This window comes from Nycticebus coucang, chromosome 13 (genome assembly GCF_027406575.1).
Source record: "Nycticebus coucang isolate mNycCou1 chromosome 13, mNycCou1.pri, whole genome shotgun sequence".
NCBI lineage: Eukaryota > Metazoa > Chordata > Mammalia > Primates > Lorisidae > Nycticebus > Nycticebus coucang.
The window spans coordinates 42,412,660-42,432,136 of NC_069792.1; the positions used below are offsets into that span (position 1 = coordinate 42,412,660).

The 19,477-nt window shown below is 38.5% G+C and overlaps 1 protein-coding gene across 1 annotated transcript; it reads right to left on the reverse strand.

The window, feature by feature from the left end:
• Positions 1 to 3,200: 3,200 nt before the first annotated feature.
• Positions 3,201 to 19,043, reverse strand: SLC7A13 (solute carrier family 7 member 13). Its single transcript, XM_053559079.1, has 4 exons — positions 18,296 to 19,043; positions 15,760 to 15,891; positions 9,421 to 9,782; positions 3,201 to 3,788 (listed from the first exon to the last, which is right to left on the reverse strand). Exons 1-4 carry the CDS (start codon positions 18,978 to 18,980, stop codon positions 3,522 to 3,524), a joined length of 1,446 nt encoding a protein of 481 aa, XP_053415054.1. The 5' UTR covers positions 18,981 to 19,043; the 3' UTR covers positions 3,201 to 3,521.
• Positions 19,044 to 19,477: the final 434 nt, after the last annotated feature.

The window sequence follows — 19,477 nt, forward strand, 5'->3', positions numbered from 1 at the left end:
CACTGAGCCTGTCACCAAATATCTTAAAAGATGTGAAAGAGAGTTAGACTTAACCAGTAGGTAGAAATCACATTGTAGCCTCATATTATCAGGAAAAGCTTTTGGAAAGCCAGAGCTGTTCAAAGGTAGGACCAGCATCTTTAGCAAATAGTGGTTTTCCCACCCCGAGGAGTATAAAAGCATAGGTGAGCAAGTTACTCTGTATGACGACTTCAAATTCTGGTATCAAATTTGTGGTTATTCTCACTCATAATTTAAATATCTTCCAGGTCTCTAGACTCTGAAGCTCCTCCAATCCTGAATCTACAAATTTGGATGACTTCTATAGAACAAAGCTCAGGAATTATTTTGCCACATACCACCATATTTTGCCATTATTTTAACACATACTGTGTTAAAAGTTTGCCGGAAGAGGAAAATTTGGAAATTGTCTAAATGTAGTGGGAGTTTGTGTGAAAGGAATGCTCGATCATGAGGTCCATATCAGACAACTGTCATAGGAAATAAATATAAGTAGATTATCTATCCTGCTAATTTGAGTATATTATTGTGTAGGTTTGAATAATGTTAAACAACACGCTAAAAAAGGATAGGGTATAAATAATTGGGGGAGTTTGCCCTGAGCAAGCAAGAATAGGATATCTAAGTTGAATGAAAAAGCCAGGTGTATCGGGGTTCTTCAGAGAAACAGATCTATGGCTATGTATATAGAAAAAAAGTGTGGGTGTGTGTGAGAGAGAGAGAGATTGATTTACTTTAAGGAACTGTCTAGCATGCTTGTGGAGGCTGGCAAGTCCAAAATCTGCAGTGTGAGCTGGCAAGCTAGAGACCTGGGAATAGCTGATGTTGTAGTTCAACTATGAAGGCCATCACCAACAGAATTCTATCTTCCTTGGGGGAAGCCAGTCTTTGTTCTTTTAGGGTCTTCAACTGATTGAAGCCCACTCACATTAGAGAGGACAATTGGCTTTACTCAAAATCTAACAATTTAAATGTTAATCTTGTCCCCAAAACACCCTCACAGAAACATCCATAATGTTTTATCAAAGATCTGAGCCCCGTGACCCAGCCAAATTGACACATAAAATTAATCACCAAACAAGGGCTGGCTCCTCAAATTTGACAAGTCTTATGACATGTGGGGATGCCATTTCTAAGGGGTAGAGTTGGCTAACAAAAGTTGCTGAACATATTGCCTCTCTGCTTTCTGAAAGGGCATCTTCAAACCCAGATCCTTTAACTCTAAGCTAAGTAGATGAATCTTTTAAATTGAATGATATTGGATGAGTGTGACAATTGGGATACTACCCACTCAGCCATCTATTTCACATACACACAGCTACATTGTTGCCAGTAGGCCACATTTTAATTAAAAGAAGAAGTGTAATGTTGTTCTTCTAAGACACCTCAGAATTTAAAGAACAGCACTGAAAGAAAAATAACTTAAAAACTCAGGTTCTTTTTTTTTGTAGTTGAGATTTTATTGGTTGTGGTAAGCTTCAGTTCAGACATTAAATTTGTACACAATTCTTAACATACATACCCAAAATCTAAAAGAAATAATTCTTATTTTCTTTCTTTCTTTCTTTATTGAGACAGAGTGTCACTATGTCACCCTCGGTAGAGTGCCGTGGTGTCACAGTTCACAGCAACCTCAAACTCTTGGGCTTAGGCAATTCTCTTGCCTAAGCCTCCCGAGCAGCTGGGACCACAGGCGCCCGCCACCATGCCCGGTTATTTTTTGTTGCAGTTGTCATTGTTGTTTAGCAGGCCCCAGCTGGATTAGAACTCGCCAGCTCTGGTGTATATGGCTAGAGCCCTAGCTGCAGAGCCATAGGTGCCGAGCCCGGAATTCTTTTTTAAACAGTTATTCCAGTGACTTTCCAGATTAAAATTTGGAGGCAAATTTTCCTTAAGAGGATATTAAGTACCAGTATCTTCAAATGTTCATAAGCTGTTACGTAAGTCCCACCAATTCACAATTGATTACCTACCATATATGCACATTAACAAAGTTATTAGGAAAACAAGACTACCATCTCAAATATGTTACAAAACGTAAACCAGTCTGACATGGAAAGCCATCATCGTGGGAGTGGTTTTCTTTAGGAAAGAGTTCTACCAACAAACAACGTGAGAATAGAAGTAATTTAAAATGTTCAAAACATTAAATGCAAGACTGGGACTCCATATCGCCATTTAGTATGTTTTGTATTACAGGATCTATGGAATGTTAAGCTCACACCCACAACAGTCAAAGCCTCCCATAATTCAACACGCTGCACTATTTTGTGGTTGTACCAAAAAATAAACAACCAGCAAATGATTTCACCTCTTGAAAAAAGAATTTACACTTAAAAAATGGTATGAGGTGGGATTCCCTCCTTCTTAAAAATGTTTCTAGAGCTACTGAAAAACTTGCATTTACAAAATAGTTGATAAAAATATTGTTCTGGATTGTACGAGAAGGGAGACAGGAACCACTGATAGAGACGGTGCGTGATATTAATCAGACGTGGCTTCTTTCCTGCTTCGTCAGCGGCTGGACTCTGTTCAGTTTTAGTTTTTCCACTTTCCGCAGGTAAATCTTTAGTTTCTTGGTTAGCCACTGGGGTCTTTCCCTTTGCTCCCCTTTTTTTGTCTGAAGATTTATCCTTCGCTGCTGCCTTCTTTGGCTCGTTTCCACTTTTGCAGGAGCAAGTTTAGGTGACAACGGCGTGACCTGCCCCTGAGCTCTCCCTTCCCCAGCCGTGGGCAGAACTGACCGTCCCCTCCGCGTCTTGGCCGCGGGCGGCGGCGCCCCCAGAGCCTTCGGGATTCCCCAAGCCGCGCGGGCTGGCGGCTGCCACTCCTCCCGTCGCCGCCTGAGCTGCTGAGCCTGGTGGCAGGTAGAAAAATTCATGCTTTAAAAAAAACTTTTAAAAAGGCCAGAAAATGCCACGAAAGCTATGTTAACTAGTGTGATGAAAATGTGTCAAACGGTCTATGAACTAAGTGTATGGTGCCCCATGATCATACTAATGTACACAGCTATGATTTAATTAAAAAAAATAATTAATTAATTAATTAATTAATTAAAATTTAAAAAATGCCTTGCACTATAGGGGAAAAGCTAACCAGCCAGATGGAATTTATATTTTTATCTTCAGTTCAGTCCTCCCCCCAGAAAAAAGACTCAGCAAAGATGAATGGAATGCTTTTTTATTTTTAATCGTTAACTGTTACTATAAGATCCTTACCAATTCAATAGAAAAGGTGTGAGATAAAGAAAAAAATGGAAGAATGGGAGAGATATCGACAATATATCATGCTGTGGAAACTAAGACTTAAAAGTTTTTTACTGAACAAAACAGAACTTTAGTCATGCTAGAGTAATTTCTGTGTGATCTTGAAGTAGAGACTGTGCTAGGTATTTTATATACTTTATTTCATTTGAGAAAGAAAGTCACCATAGCAATTTCATTGCGAATGTTTCACCGTGTGTTTCATTTTTAACTGGAATTGAGTGTGTTATTAGAAAGCTAAATTCTTTTAACAGTTTGTACTTCTAACATCTGTTCCTCAGACACATCAGGGAAACAAATATTAAATAGTAATTGTAAATAGCAAGTCATCTTTTCAAACCAAGCCAATCTCAATTTAAAATGTATTAAAGGTATGTAAAACAATAGTCCACCGAAAATAAAGAGAAACACATAGATATAATGCATACTTGGAGACTTCACCAGAGGTATCAAAACCATGCACAGGTTCATGCCCATCATTACCAATGGAAATGGCAAAGGCACCTGAAAAGAGCAAAAGTTTAAAAAATTAGATATGAAAATCCATATTAATACCTGCATATTCATATAAATCAAAATTAAAAGATACAAGCTAATGATAGAAAACAGACGAAATTAGCTGTGAAGTTAGCTAAACTTGTCTTAGAACTCAGATAAATGCCTTATTAAAGGAGATATTGAAGACTGTCATTGTCAGGTTAGGGGGAATGAGCAGCAACCTCAAAGTCTTTTTTTTTTTTTTTTTTCAAAATAGTTGCACATTTATTGAGTCATTTGCTGTACAGATGTAATCTCATTATTAAAGTAAATATAGCCAGTTTGCATGCATATGTAGATGCAAGTATCTATGTGTATAATGTACGTTACAATTTCTAATTATCAAATGTAAGAGTATAATGGCTATTTGGTTTATTTTCTTTCTTTTCTTTATTAATATTAAAACATAGCCATGTACATCAATGTGATCATGGGGCATCATACACTGGTTTTATAAACAGTTTGACACATTTTCATCACACTGTTTAACATAGCTTTCCTGGCATTTTCTTAGTTATTGTGTTAAGACAATTATATTCTACATTTACTAAGTTTCACATGTACCCTTGTAAGATGCACCACAGGTGTAATCCCACCTATCACCCTCCCTCTGCCCATACTCCCTCCTCCCTCCCCTTCCTTTCCCCTTTCCCCATATTCGTAGGTTATAACTAGGTTATAGCTTTCATGTGAAAGCCAAAAATTAGTTTCATAGTAGGGCTGAGTACATTGGATACTTTTTCTTCCATTCTTTTTTTTTTTTTTTTTTTTGGTTTTTGGCCAGTGCTGGGTTTGAACCTGCCACCTCCGGCACTCCGGCATATGGGACCGGCGCCCTACCACTTGAGCCACAGGCGCCGCCCTTTTTCTTCCATTCTTGAGATACTTTACTAAGAAGAATATGTTCCAGCTCCATCCATGTAAACATGAAAGAGATAAAGTCTCCATCTTTCTTTAAGGCTGCATAATATTCCATGGTGTACATATACCAAAATTTATTAATCCATTCATGGATCGATGGGCACTTGGGCTTTTTCTATGACTTAGCAATTGTGAATTGGGCTGCAATAAAAATTCTGGTACAAATACCTTTGTTATAATGTGATTTTGGGTCTTCTGGGTATATACCTAGTAGAGGAATTATAGGATTGAATGGTAGATCTATTTTTAGATCTCTAAGTGTTCTCCAAACTTCTTTCCAAAAGGAATGTATTAATTTGCATTCCCACCAGCAGTGTAGAAGTGTTCCCTTTTCTCCACATCCACACCAACATATCTAGTCTTGGGATTTTGTGATATGGGCTAATCTTACTGGAGTTAGATGGTATCTCATTAGTTTTGATTTGCATTTCTCTGATGATTAAGGATGATGAGCATTTTTTCATATGTCTGTAGGCCATGCACCTGTCTTCTTCAGAGAAGTTTCTATTCAAGTCCCTTGCCCAGCCTGCGATGGGATCACTTGTTCTTTTCTTGCTTATACGTTTGAGTTCTCTGTGGATTCTGGTTATTAAACCTTTGTCGGAGACATAACCTGCAAATATCTTCTCCCATTCTGAGGGCTGTCTGCTTGCTTTACTTACTGTGTTCTTTTTAGTTTGATCAGGTCCCAGTAGTATATTTTTGAAGCTGCTTCATTGCCCAGGGGGTCCTCCTCATAAAATACTCGCCCAAACTGATTTCTTCAAGGGTTTTCCCTGCACTCTTTTCTAGTATTTTTATAGTTTCATGTCTTAAGTTTAAATCTTTAATCCAATGAGAGTCTATCTTAGTTAATGGTGAAAGGTGTGGGTCCAGTTTCAGTCTTCTACAGGTTGCCAGCCAGTTCACCCAACACCATTTGTCAAATAGGGAATCTTTTTCCCACTGAATGTTTTTAATTGGCTTGTCAAAGATCAAATAACGGTTAAGTAGCTGGATTCATCTCTTGGTTCTCTATTCTGTTCCAGACATCTACTTCTCTGTTTTTGTTCTAGAACCATGCTGTTTTGATCACTATCGATTTACAGTATAGTCTGAGATCTGGTAGCATGATTCCTCCTGCTTTGTTTTTATTTCTGAGTAATATCTTGGCAATATGAGGTTTTTTCTGATTTCATATAAAACGAAGTATTGTTTTTTCAAGATCTTTAAAGTATGACAGTGGAGCTTTAGTAGGGATTGCATTAAAATTGTATATTGCTTTGGGTAGTATGGATATTTTAATAATGTTGATTCTTCCCCGCCATGAGAATGGTATGTTTTTCCATTTGTTAACATTTTCAGCTATTTCTTTTCTTATATTTTCATAGTTCTCTTTATAGAGATCTTTCATGTCCTTTGTTAAATAAACTCCCAAATATTTCATCTTCTTTGGCACTACTGTGAATGGAATAGAGTCCTTAACTATTTTTTCACCTTGACTATTGTTGGTATATATAAAGGCTACTGATTCATGAATGTTGATTTTGTAACCTGAGACATTGCTGTATTCCTTGATCACTTCTAAGAGTTTTGTAGTAGAATCCCTGGTGTTTTCCAGATATACAATCATCTCATTTGCGAAGAGTGAAAGTTTGATCTCTTCTGACCCTATATGGATACCCTTGATCGCCTTTTCTTCTCTAATTGCGATGGCTAAAACTTCCATTACAATGTTAAAGAGCAGTGGAGACAATGAGCAGCCTTGTATGGTTCCTGATCTGAGTGGAAATGATTTCAGTTTAACTCCATTCAATACAATATTGGCTGTGGGTTTGCTGTAGATGGCCTCTATCAGTTTCAGAAATGTCCCTTCTATACCAGTTTTCTTAAGTGTTCTAATCATGAAGGGATGGGAATGAGCAGCAACCTCAAACTCTTAGGCCCAAAAGGTCCTCCTGCCTCAGCCTCCCAAGTAGCTGGGACTACAGACACCAGCCACCATGCCTAGCTCTTGCTCACACTGATCTCCTGAGCTCAAGCAATCCCCTCAGAATGCTAAGATTACAGGCATTGACTATTCTTGAATGGAAACAGCAGTGACCATTTGCTGATAAGACAACCATCTAGCAGTAAGAAATTCATGACAAAAACACAAAGACTATCCAAAGACCCTGTCTAACTCAAGAAAATATTGACAGGTAGGTACTATGACTTAGCATATTAAAATACAAATCAAGACAAAAACTTCAGCCAAAATGATTTTTTTCCTTTTTGTTTTGTTTTCTTTTATCTGCCAAAAGCCTTAAAGACCCAGCCTTGGTACCTGATTTGTGTTAGGATTGGAAGGGTACTACACAACATTACCCAACCTGGGGAGAAAATTTTGTAGGCAGTCACTTTTGAGACATCCTTTTTTTCTGAGACATCCTTTTTTTTTGAGACAAAGTCTCACTTTATCACCCTTGGTAGAATGCTGTTGTGTCATAGCTCACAGCAACCTCAAACTCTTGGGCTCAAGCGATTCTCTTGCCTCAGCCTCCCAAGTAGCTGGGACTACAGGTGCCTGCCAAACGCCTAGCTATTTTTAGAGATGGGGTCTCACTCTTGCTCAGGCAGTCCCCCCACCCCACCTCCCAAGTGCTGGGATTAAAGGCGTGAGCCACCATGCCTGGCACTTTTGAGACATCTTTAAGAGATTAAATATGAATCTATACCCCCAAAGATATAACACAGCTGGTCATAGTTTACAAAACCCTTTAATAAGAAGATCATTCATTTGGGTTTTACATCATCAAGAACCTCCTCTTAGACTGAAAAACATAATTTATCTCATGGCTCAGTATAAGTTAGCAAATAACAATAGCCATCAATGTCAGACCCTGAATTGTTTGCATGCCTTAGATTATTTAATACATTCAACATCAATAGGAGGTAGGTATTACTCATTACCATTTTATATATGTGAAAACTGAGGATCAGAGGCCAAGTTCCTTAAATAACAAGGCCAAGTTCCACTACTAAACCACGCAATTAGGTCATGAGCCCAAGCTCTTAACAATCACCTTGTACTAAGTATGTCTCAGTGTTACAACAAACTCACCATCCCTACATAACTTTTTTATAATTGTATCTAGTAAGGGTCAGCAGTCTAACAAAAGTGTGAGTCAGAAAATAGCAATGCATAGACACATTACATGATGCAGGAGGTGAAACTATGGAAGCAGGTATTGGAGAGAAAGCTCCAAAGGGGGGGACCAGGCTGTCAACTCTGCTCTAGATTAGATCCTCCTCCCCAGGTGTTCTCTGGGCACCTTCTGGAGGCCACTATGTAGCACCCATAATACCATGATTTTTGGTTTACTAGAAAGATTATAAATTAGCCAAGGGCAAGAGCTAAGTCTTTCTGTATCCAGAGTACTTAGTAAGGTGCTTAAAATATAGTTGCTTCTCAATAACTAATACTCAACTGCACAATAGTTAAGGGATAACTGGATGAAAGAAGCAAAAGGGAAGACTGAAAAGGAAGAATGGTTGTAAGTCAATTAAAGTTGGTGATGAGAACATTGCTTTCTTTTTCCCCCGAGTTCCTTCTTACATTTTGTGCTTAGTGAGAGACAAACCCTCTAAAGTGAGTGTCTAGATTTCAGGCTTGGCTCTACTCCGTGCTGTGTGAACTTGGGCGAGTGACTTAACTTTTTTGTTTCTTCATCTATAGGGGAATAATAATAGAATTCACCTTTTATATTACTGAAATGACTAAAAGTCATCATACAAGCAAAGCTATAAATATACTACTTAGCCAGTCAAGACCACTGCATTTTATTTTTCTGATAATCAGACCATCAGGGCCTCCTCTCTCCAATAATATCCTTATGCTACCAAATTTTTCTTTATTTTGTTTTCTATGATTTAAGGGCTGTCTCCTCTCCTGTGATTTTTTTTCACACCCAGACTGGATGTTTAAAAATAAATAGTTGAAAAGGTAGAATTTGTCAATGATTGCATTAAACGGATATTTCAGAATAGCAAAGGCCTCAGCACTTGTAACCTCAGCTTGCCTCTTCTATTTCCCATCTGCTATATCTGACCCTGACTGTGGAAGACACTGTGTGCATAAGTAGCTACATAAGTAGACAAAGTAATCTTGGGTCAAAGGCTCATAATGATCTGTCCAACCACCCAGAGAACTACCTTTCTCTATAGTAAACAATTAAATGGAACCTAAGAGATCTTATATTGAGCAAAACTAATCCAATAAAATGAGAATTAAAAACAAGACCAGATTATTAATATGCATTTCACAAATATTGAGTAGTTAAAAAAAAATCTACTCATAGATGTTCCGAATATATTTTTTTTTTCATTTTTTTGAGACAGAGTGTCTCACTTATTGCCCCTTGGTAGAGTGCCTTGGCATCATAGCTCACAGCAACCTCAAACCCTTGGGCTCAAGCAATCCTCTTGCCTCAGCCTCCCAAGTAACTGAGACTATAGGCACCTGCCACAAGGCTGGGCTAATTTGTTTTTGTTTTGTTTTTTAAGAGATGGTATCTTGCTCTTGCTCAGCCTGATCTTGAACTCTTGAGCTCAAGCAATCCACTTGCCTCAGCCACACAGAGTGAATATATTCTTAAGTATGGTTACACTCAATATCTTATCTTTCACACAGAAAAATATTTTAAAACCCACTTTTTACCTTATAAAGTGAAGTTAGATCAGGTTCCTGGAATCTCCATTTTAGTATTCCTATGGCTGTTAATAAAGACCAAAAAGAACTCACAAAATAAAGATAGTTTATCAAATCAATGAGGTTTGTTATGACAATTGTAAGGGATCCCATAATGACAAGTAGCAGCACAGATATAAATGGGGAGGAATAAGTATTAAGCGTATTAAATAGCAAAGGCAGGTGACCCTGTTGGCCCGCAAGATATACCACTCTTGAGGAATCAAATACATTAATCATGAGGTTGCTGAATAATGAGGCAGAAATAGCAAAAGGAATAAACCATGTCAATGAGGGCAAACTTCGATCTGTCCATGTGACAGCCACAGCATCTACAGAAAGACAAAAAGACACAAAAGAAACTGTGTTAAAAGAGAGATACTACTGATAAACCTTTTCATATTATTTCGAAATGAAAGAACTTAATTTTGTTTGTTGATTTTGTTGTTTATTTCTTTATTCATACTCACATAGCACCTAACACATTTGTCCATTTTAGCTCTGTTACCCTGTATCACAAATGGTTGTTATTTCATGTCTTCGCCAATTGACCATGAACTGTTTAAGGGCAAGGAAAATTTGTTTCTTTTCTTTTCTTTGTTTCTAAGACTAGTCAAGTGCAGTAGTAAGAAGAGGGGAAAGAGTAGAACAAGGAGTTCAATCTGTAACTGACTGTGAACAATCAAGTGAGACAACTCCCTACCTAAGGACCAGCTGGAACATTTGTTTCTTTTCTGTAAAATTAGTACTTCACTCAGTGACAGACATACAGTGAATTTTTTTTTTCTTTGGCCAGGGCTGGGTTTGAACCCGCCACCTCCAGCATATGGGGCCGGCGCCCTACCCCTTTGAGCCACAGGTGCCACTCCTAGAGTGAATTTTTAATAAATACTTGTGAATTGAATTGATTTTGTTGAATGCATGATGAAATAAATGCATCTTTATTCTCTATAACTAGCTCGCAGAGTATTGATGGTTGCATTGAGGGTCAAAAAAGCACAGCGTGACACGGCTGCCACAGGAATGAGCCTTACCCACATTGTGGTGCAATTTGAAATACTTAATAGAAAAGTGGACCAAGAAAATAAATTATACACAAATAAAAATATTTATGACATTTGGAGCTTTTCTATGGACCAACAACTCTTAACTAGAAATAACTTTGCTCCTCAGGGTCATTTGGCCATGTCTGGAAATTTTTTTAATGTCACAAATGGTGAGGCAGGAGGTTTTGCTACTGGCATGAGACCAGAATATCTCTAAACATCATATAATGCACAGGATAGCCCCCTACAACACAAAGAATTCTATGGTATAAAATATGGATATTGCCAAGATTGAGAAACTTGCATAGACCAACCTTTAGAGAATATTCCACTTCTTATGCTTAAAGGTGACGAGACCTTATGAACACTAATTTAATAAAAGTTAGTGGGTATAAAGGGCACCAAAAAAGGAGCAAAGGAAACCCATTGTTCATGAGAATGTACTTGAGTCCAATTCCTGCTACGTAGATGGAGGCTAGGACAGATCACTCAGTCGCAGAGGAATGAGTTCTCAGTTTTTCAATGGAATGAGCACAGGAGGGCCTAGCGTCCCCAGGGGTGCTCTTGTGCAGGTTGGTTTTGACATCAACATACTGGCTTATAATACAAATAGTAAGACTTTTTATTTTATATTAACCTGGATGGAATTGCAACACATTCTTCTTAGTAAAGCATCACAAGAATGGAGAAGCAAGAATCCAACATACTCAATTCTTATATGAGGACAATTGATGCAAGTACATCACAGGGATGGGGGAATGGGGGAGAGGAAAGAGGGAAGGAGGAAGGAAGGCGGGAGGGGGATAGTCACGATATGTGCCATGCCTCTTGAGTGTGGGACACAATTATAAGAAGAACTTAATCTAACAAATTCAAGTAGTATAACCTGGTTCTTTGTACCTTGAATGAATCCCAAAAAAAATTAAAAAAAAAAAAAGAGTTTTTAAATGCAACAAAATTGAGATATGAACAGAACCCTCTCCAAAGAAGACGTATGAATGGCTAACAAACACATGAAAAAATGCTCATTGTCCCTGATTATCAGAGAAAAGCAAGTAGAAACCACCTTGAGATGGCTATCCCCTACCCCAGTGAGAGTAGCCCATATCACAAAGTCCCAAAGCTGCAGATGTTGGTGACAATGTACAGAAAAGGGAACACTTTTGCACTGTTGGCGGGATTGCAAACTAATACAGCATCTTTGGAAAGAAATATGGAGAATCCTTAAGGAAATAAAAGTAGACCTTCCGTTTGATCCTGAAATCCCATTACTAGGCATCTACCCAGAAAGAAAAAAAACCATCATTTTATCATAAAGACATTTGTATTAGAATGTTTATTACCCCTAGATTCACAATCACTAAGATGTGTAACCAACCCAAGTGCCCATCAACACATGAATAGATTAATAGGCTGTGGTATATGTATACCATGGAATATTATTCAGCCATGAAAAATGGAGACTTTATATCTTTTTTTTTAAGAGACAGAGTCTCACTTTGTCACCCTCAGTAGAGTGCCGTGGCATCACAGCTCACAAGAGCCTCCAGCTCTTGGGCTTAGGAGAGTCTCCTGCCTCAGCCTCCCGAGTAGCTGGGACTACAGGTGCCCACCACAACGCCTGGCTATTTTTTGTTGCAGTTTGGCCGGGGCAGGGTTTGAATCCACCACCCTCAGTATATGGGGCCAGCGCCCTATTCACTGAACCATAGGCACTGCCCGAGACTTATATTAACCTGGATAAAGTTGAGTAACATTCTACTTAGTTAAGTATCACAAGAATGGAAAAGCAAGTATCCAGTGCACTGAATTCTTCTTCTTCTTCTTTTTTTTTTTGAGATAGAGTCTTACTTTGTTGCCCTCAGTAGAGTGCCCTGACTTCCTAGCTCATAACAACGTCAAACTTTTGGACTCAAGTGATCCTCCTGCCTCAGCCTCCCAGGTAGCTGGGACTACAGGTTTCCACCACAATGCCCAGCTAGGTTTTAGAGACAGCATCCCACTGCCAATGTACTCAATTTTAATATGAAACCAATAGACAAACAAATACATGCCCACACAAAAGAAAAACACAATTAAACAAGTGGTGAGGAAAGGGAAGAAGGGGAGAGAATTGGTGTGCTCTCAACTAACAGGCACAATGTAGGAGATATGGCACACACTACGGCACTCTACCAAGGGTGACAAAGTGAGACTCTGTCTCAACAAAAGTAAAAAAATAAAATTAAAAAGTAAAAAAGTTGGAGACTTTACATCTTTTTTATTAACTTGGATTGAGTTGGAACGCATCCTTCTTAGTAAAGTATCACAAGAATAAAGAAGCAAGAATACAGAATACTCAATTCTAATATGAAGGTAGTGGATGATCTAATACATACCCTCATAAGAGAAAACTCAAATCAATTCAAGGCAGGGGTCAGGGGAATGAGGGAGTGGGGAGAGGGAAGGAGGAAGGAGGAAGGGATGAAGGTTACGGTGTTGAGCACATCTCTTGGGGGCAGGACACAATTACTAGAGGAACTTTACCTAACAGATGCAGTCAGTGTGACCTAACTCTTTGCACCTTTAATGAATCCCAAAGAATTAAAAAAAAAATGTGATTAATACCACTGTTTTTTCTGTGCAAACCATAAACATTAGAATCTAATATTTATCACAGTTTTGTGTACTATTTTTCAGTGCTCCTCAAATACAATGCAGTATCCCATTCATACCTCGTCATAGATGCCTTATATTCTATTGGAAACTGTTCACATCTTTTAGATATATTTGTTTGATTAATACACCTCTTAATCCTTAAAATTTCTTTCTTTCTTTTTTTTTCCTGAGAGAGAATCTCACTCCATCAACCTGGACAGAGTGCTTTGGCGTCATAGCTCACAGCAACCTCAAACTCTTGGGCTCAAGTGACGCTCTTGCCTCAGCCTCCTCAGTAGCTGGGACAGGTGACCAGCATGATGCCTGGGTCATTTTTCTATTTTTAGTGAAGACAGTGTCTTGCTCTTGCTCAGGCTGGTCTCAAACTCCTGGGCTCAGGAGATCCACCTGCCTCGACCTCCCAGAGTGTAGGATTATATTCATGAGCTACCACATCCAACTCTTAAAATTGCTTAATTTAAGAACTTATTTCTTTTGTTCATAACTTTTTTCTCTTACTATAACATATAAATTGTGTACTTCATTAAAGAAGATTTGGAAAATTCAGCATAAAGACATAAAACAGTAAACATCCACAATATCATCTCAGCTGATCACCTTTGTTAACTATTTACTTTCTGTCTCATATCATAACATACATACCGCCTCTTCCCTCATTATTGCATAATAAACATTGTTCCTTCAAGCATCCATCAACAATATCATCTTTTTAAAAAGCTTAAATGGTCTATTATATGGATTTCTATAAATTATTTATTTCAACCTTATTGGATATTTTGGTGATATTTAATTTTTGCTATCCTACACAATGCTATGATGCTTGTTCCTATGCATACATTTTTGAAAGTGGGATGTGCTGTTGTTTTCTTAATTTTAGTTTTTTTCAAGAGATGGATCTCTCTGTGTGCCCATGATGGTTTGCAGTGGCACAATCACAGATCACTGTAGCCTCAAACTCCTGAGCTTAAGTGATCCTCCCTCCTTAGCCTCCCAAAGTGCTGGGATTACAAGCATGAGGCATTATGCCTGACCTACATTTTTCTGTATAGCTCTGATTATTTCTTAATTTAAATTGTAGTTTATTGCACTAATACAATAAAAGTGAAGATTTTGGGGGGGAGGTTTGTGATTATTTTTTATTTGAGACAGAGCCTCACTTTGTCACCCTTGACAGAGTGTCCTGGCATCATAGTTTATGGCAACCTCAGACTCCTGGGCTCAAGAGATTCTCTTGCCTCAGCCTCCCAAATAGCTGGGACTACAGGTGCCCACCACAACACCCAGCTATTTTTAGATGCAGATGTTTTAATTCAAAACATTATTTCCGAATTTAAAGAAAAATCTGAAGACTATATATGCCTGAAAGAGTATGCACTATAAACCAAATTACAAGTGATTATGGTCATAAGTGCTCCACACTGGCCAAAATTTTCACGCTGCCCACAAAATTGTTGAAACCATAATGATACACCAGAGGAGACAGTCATAATTTTTTAACAACCTGCATGGCCAGGCACTGGCCATGACAACAGATGCCAGCTTCAATGAAACATTAACAGCAGAACTAGCTCAGCAATGACCCTGACCACACCCATAATTAATTTTGTAAATATTTTATTTACATAATCAAGGTAGTTAATCAGTCACTGCTTGTTCTTACTTGGCTTGCATTTGTTTTGTTCATGAACACTCAGAGTCTTGACTAACTCTAGTTCACAGGCCCCTGAGGTACCCAGACCGTTATTACTCCATACTGCACGCGGCAGCATCCTGCATGGCAAGAAGTTAAGAACTGAGGCAAAGTTCATCAGAATCTTTATATTAAAACCTCCCTTAGCTTTCCCTACAGTGCCTCTGAGATCCACTCAAGCAATAATACCTGCTCAGAAGAGATTAGTTCTAAAGATACAGAGTGAGAGGTTTATCTCAGCAAGTGGTTTAACACTGATTTGAGAAAATTATTCATCTTTCACTTTTCCTGTTAATCATTTATTTTCAAGTTTCCTTTTATTCCTTGAGTCTTTTTAAAATGTATATTTCTTTAAGATTTTCCTACACCTTTATTCTATAATTTGGTCTCTAAGATAGTTGCTTTTTAGTCAAATTTCCAATACATTCAGGGCTCAGGTTATTAATGATAAATGACTATATTTTACTATTGATTACATGCATCAATTGAACATTAACATCTACTTTGTTAACTACTGATATCTTACATTTCAAAGGTACCATTCTTGATGTCACGTACAAGAATATTTGGGAATCAAATGTTTGGCAGACATAAGCAATGATTACATAGTGTCTCTCACTCTGGGGAGACAAGATTCTGAAAGGAATGCTAATATTTTGAATCTGGTCTTCAACATACACCAGAATTATATGTATGCCTTTCCATATTTTCAGAAAATGTGTAACCATGCTTAAAAATGAATCTCCTTTCTAAGCCAAAACATATTCTCTGGCCCTCTGTTACTTTAGAAATTTAGAATTTGACTCTAAACAGAATAATGAACAGCAAACAGCAGTCCCAACTGGTAAAATTATACTTAAGATAAGCTAAAAAGACCAGCACTTTACTTATTGCCTTAGCCATGAATGTACAAACCTGAAGAGAGAATTTCCCTGGGTGTCAGAACAGCTAGGTAGGAAATGTTAACCAGTAAATAAAGTACAGTCAGCAGAGGTATTGCAGTAAATATGATGGCGGGGATTGTCTTTCTGGGCTTCTTCAGCTCCCCTACAACATAAAAGAACAAAATGGTAATTAGTAAAAGGTATTTTTTAAATTTACCTTTTAAGTTGCTCCATGTGTCAAGTATTGGGTTGGGTTCTTCCTGTTCACTTTACCACCACCACCCCATGTACACACACACATACACACATATCCACAATACCCACATTAGTGGACTGATACACACCTACCTTACCCCAATTTTCTGCTGTATGAAGGAAAGGGGGAAATTTTCTTCATTATTTCATAGGTGGAAAAATTTCTGAAGAAAGACATAAGAATGAGCGGGCAGGGCCTGTACCGTGTGTCTGTCTTCAGACACCAGGCACAGAGTCTGGGTGGTGGGAATACAGTGGTGAGCAAAAAGTACATGAAGTTTAACTGCAAGAAGAGGAGCTGCTCATTAGTTACATGGTCACATGGATAAAAGTTAAAATAATGACTCTAGAAAGCTTTCATATGAAAACAAAATGCACGGGTATAAATTATGGTATAATTTGCTGCCTGCATTTTGTATAAGGGCAGACTGGTCTTTTTTAGTTCTTCAAAACTGTCATACCCCTTCCTGCCATAGGGCTTCTACTCTTATGTGAAATGTTCTTTCCTTTCTTAGTTGACTTCTACTCTTCCTTCGAATCTCAGCAGAGTCATAACTTCTGGCAAAACAGGAGAGGGAACTCTTTCCCCAGGTAGCAAAACTGTCCCTTTATCCATCCTCATAGCATCTACTGAAAGGAGTAAGAGTCAGTCATAAATTCTTTCTCCCCATAGGTTCTTACCTTTCCTTTACACCAATATTAAGTGCAAAAACATAAAAGAAAAGAGATCCTGATTTCATGTCACACACAATCGATTTTCTAGGACAGTCTTATTTTCAAATATTGCCTTATTTGTTATATCATTTTTCCCCAGTTTTGCCATTCTCTGAGAATTACTCCAGGACACAAAGAAATGAACTTCTATATCCCTGTGAATACAGTGTGACCCTACAGCCAGCCCACTGGCAATAGAACCAGGCACAGACATCTGACTTGCTGAAAGCCAATCATTACCAGTACAAGAAAACTTCTCTCAAGAATTTGAGCCAAAGGTCAATGAAACTAAGAGAATCAAGAAGAAACCAGGCAAGGTGAGGGGCTGGGAGATGGCTCCCGCTTGTAATTCTAACACTCTGGGAGGCCGAGGTAGGTGGATCCCTTGAGCCCAAGAGTTCAAGATCAGCCTGAGTAAGAGTGAGACCCCATGTCTACTAAAAATAGAAAAACTAGCTGGGCATGGTAGTGCCTGTAGTCTCAGCTACTCGAGAGGCTGAGGCAAGAGGATCACATGAGGCCAAGAGTTTGAGGTTGCTGTTTGAGCTATGATGACACCACGCAGCACTCTACCCAGAGTGACAGAGTCAGACTCTGTCTTTAAAAAAAAAAAAAAAACTCAAAGTCTAAACAGATGGTTGCTGTTCAAACGACTTAATGAATGATAGATACATCAGCAGAGGGTACAAAGATGAAGGAAAAAATTGGTTTAAGAGTCTGTAGTTGGCTTCATATTTACATTGGATTTTACCAAAAAAGACAAGAAGTGATGGCTTCATATTTGAATGTCAAGCAAAAGAACTAGTAAAAAGGTTGAAGTTGAGAAAAATAGGAAATAAAAGAACGTAAGAAGTCCTTAAGGCAGTAGAAGGGAAAGGATAAAGAATTCTAGGGAAGAAACTGACTTTGGAAATGAAAAGAGAAAAACTTTGGCGGTGCCTGTGGCTCAGTGAGTAGGGTGTCAGGCCCATATACCAAGGGTGGCGGGTTCACACCTGACCCTGGCCAAAACTGCAACAAAAAATAGCCAGGCGTTGCGGTGGGTGCCTGTAGTTCTAGCTACTCTGAAGGGTGAGGCAAGAGAATTGCCTAAGCCCACAAGCTGGAGGTTCCTGTGAGCTGTGCTCTACTGAGGGCGATAAAGTGAGACTCTGTCTCTAGAAAGAAAAGAGAAAATCTTTTGTTCTGACATGGAAGAGAAATAAATAAATAAGTGTGTCCCACCCACAACACAAACACTGTCCGGCATGGATTTACAGCTTCCCGGGTAGGGAATAACTTCACAAATTCAGCATCTACCCATTAACAGAAAGGCAACTAGATTAACACAGAAGTCTCACATCTGTTGTCCCAGAAAAGAAAGCTGAAAAAGAGAAGATATTCAATCAAATAAGGATTTTGAATAAACAGAAACAATAATTAAGAGTAGATGACAAGTGTGAGGCTGGTATGACCTGATTTAGAAAGTCAGAAGGAAGAAAAAACATGGAGTGATTTATTTTAGATACAACTGAAATTATAATAAAGGATATGCATTTTATATTGCATACAATGTCATGGCTTGATATTTTTCCCCCAATAGATTGTCAATTAATTACCTGCTACAAATGTGAAGCATGCCCCTCCTGAAAATGCAAAGTATCCTTGGAAGACAGCTTCTATAAACTGGATGGCATCTGGAAATTTACCATCAAAAGCATTCTGAAACTGGTGAACATTCTGCTGTCTCCCTTTCACCAGCAACACCACTCCAATTAGGGAAATGAAGCCAAGTATGGACATTTTCAGCACTGTGCTAGCTAACTGAAGCCAAGTCACCTGTTTTATGCCACGAGAAGTTAAAATTCCCACAGTCCACAACACGGCCAATGCCAGACATTTCTTTGGCAGGTTTGGGGCAGAGCAGCTGGGATAAAAAGGCTGGATCCCATACTCAGCAAGGAGCAATGCTTGGCTAGCCAATATCCCTGGCCCCAGAAACAAGGATGTCCAGAGACGTAGGAAAGCCACTGGGGACCCAAAGCATCTCTTGATAAAATAGTAGTGAGATGCGCTGCATGGGAAGTTTATGGCTATCTCTGCATAGCAGAGCGTTGTTACTATGGACAATACAGCACAGCCACCCCAAATACACAGTGAGAGACCCACATTCATGCAAGAATACTTCAATACCCCTTTGGGGGACACAAAAATTCCTGCACCAATTACATTAACGATTAAAAAACTTGTGCCCCAGATATAGCCAAAAACTCTCTTGAGCTGTATTTTCTTCTCTTTATCCATTGCAATTGAAGAATTTTGAAATTCTGTATAAATTACAATTTCTAGATGTTCCTGCCTTTATTGCTGAAAGGGATATTCATGTATTCTCTGAAATAAAAGTGTTCCGTGCTTTTTGTTCTACCTTCCTTGTATAGAGCCTGGTTTCAATAATTAACAAAATGTATGTGACTTATTCAATAGACTAAGATTATGTGGAAGAGTTTAGTTTGTCTTGTCTTTTAATTATTATCAAAATAATGCATTCAGATGGAAAAAAATTGATGTTGCAAGAAGAGAGGAATTATGTAAAGCTGGAGCTTCCTGCTTTCCTCTACCGCTTCCCAACTGCACCCCCAGTTCTTTCCTCTGGGGATGAGGGAGCAACAAACATTTTAAACTATGTACGGTCTTAGATCTTTTGGGCAGTTGCCTTCATAACTCTAAATAACACAAAAAGACTTTTATTTCTAAATGTCAATTTTGCAAAGCAACTATTGACCTCCTGTGAACACTGAAGA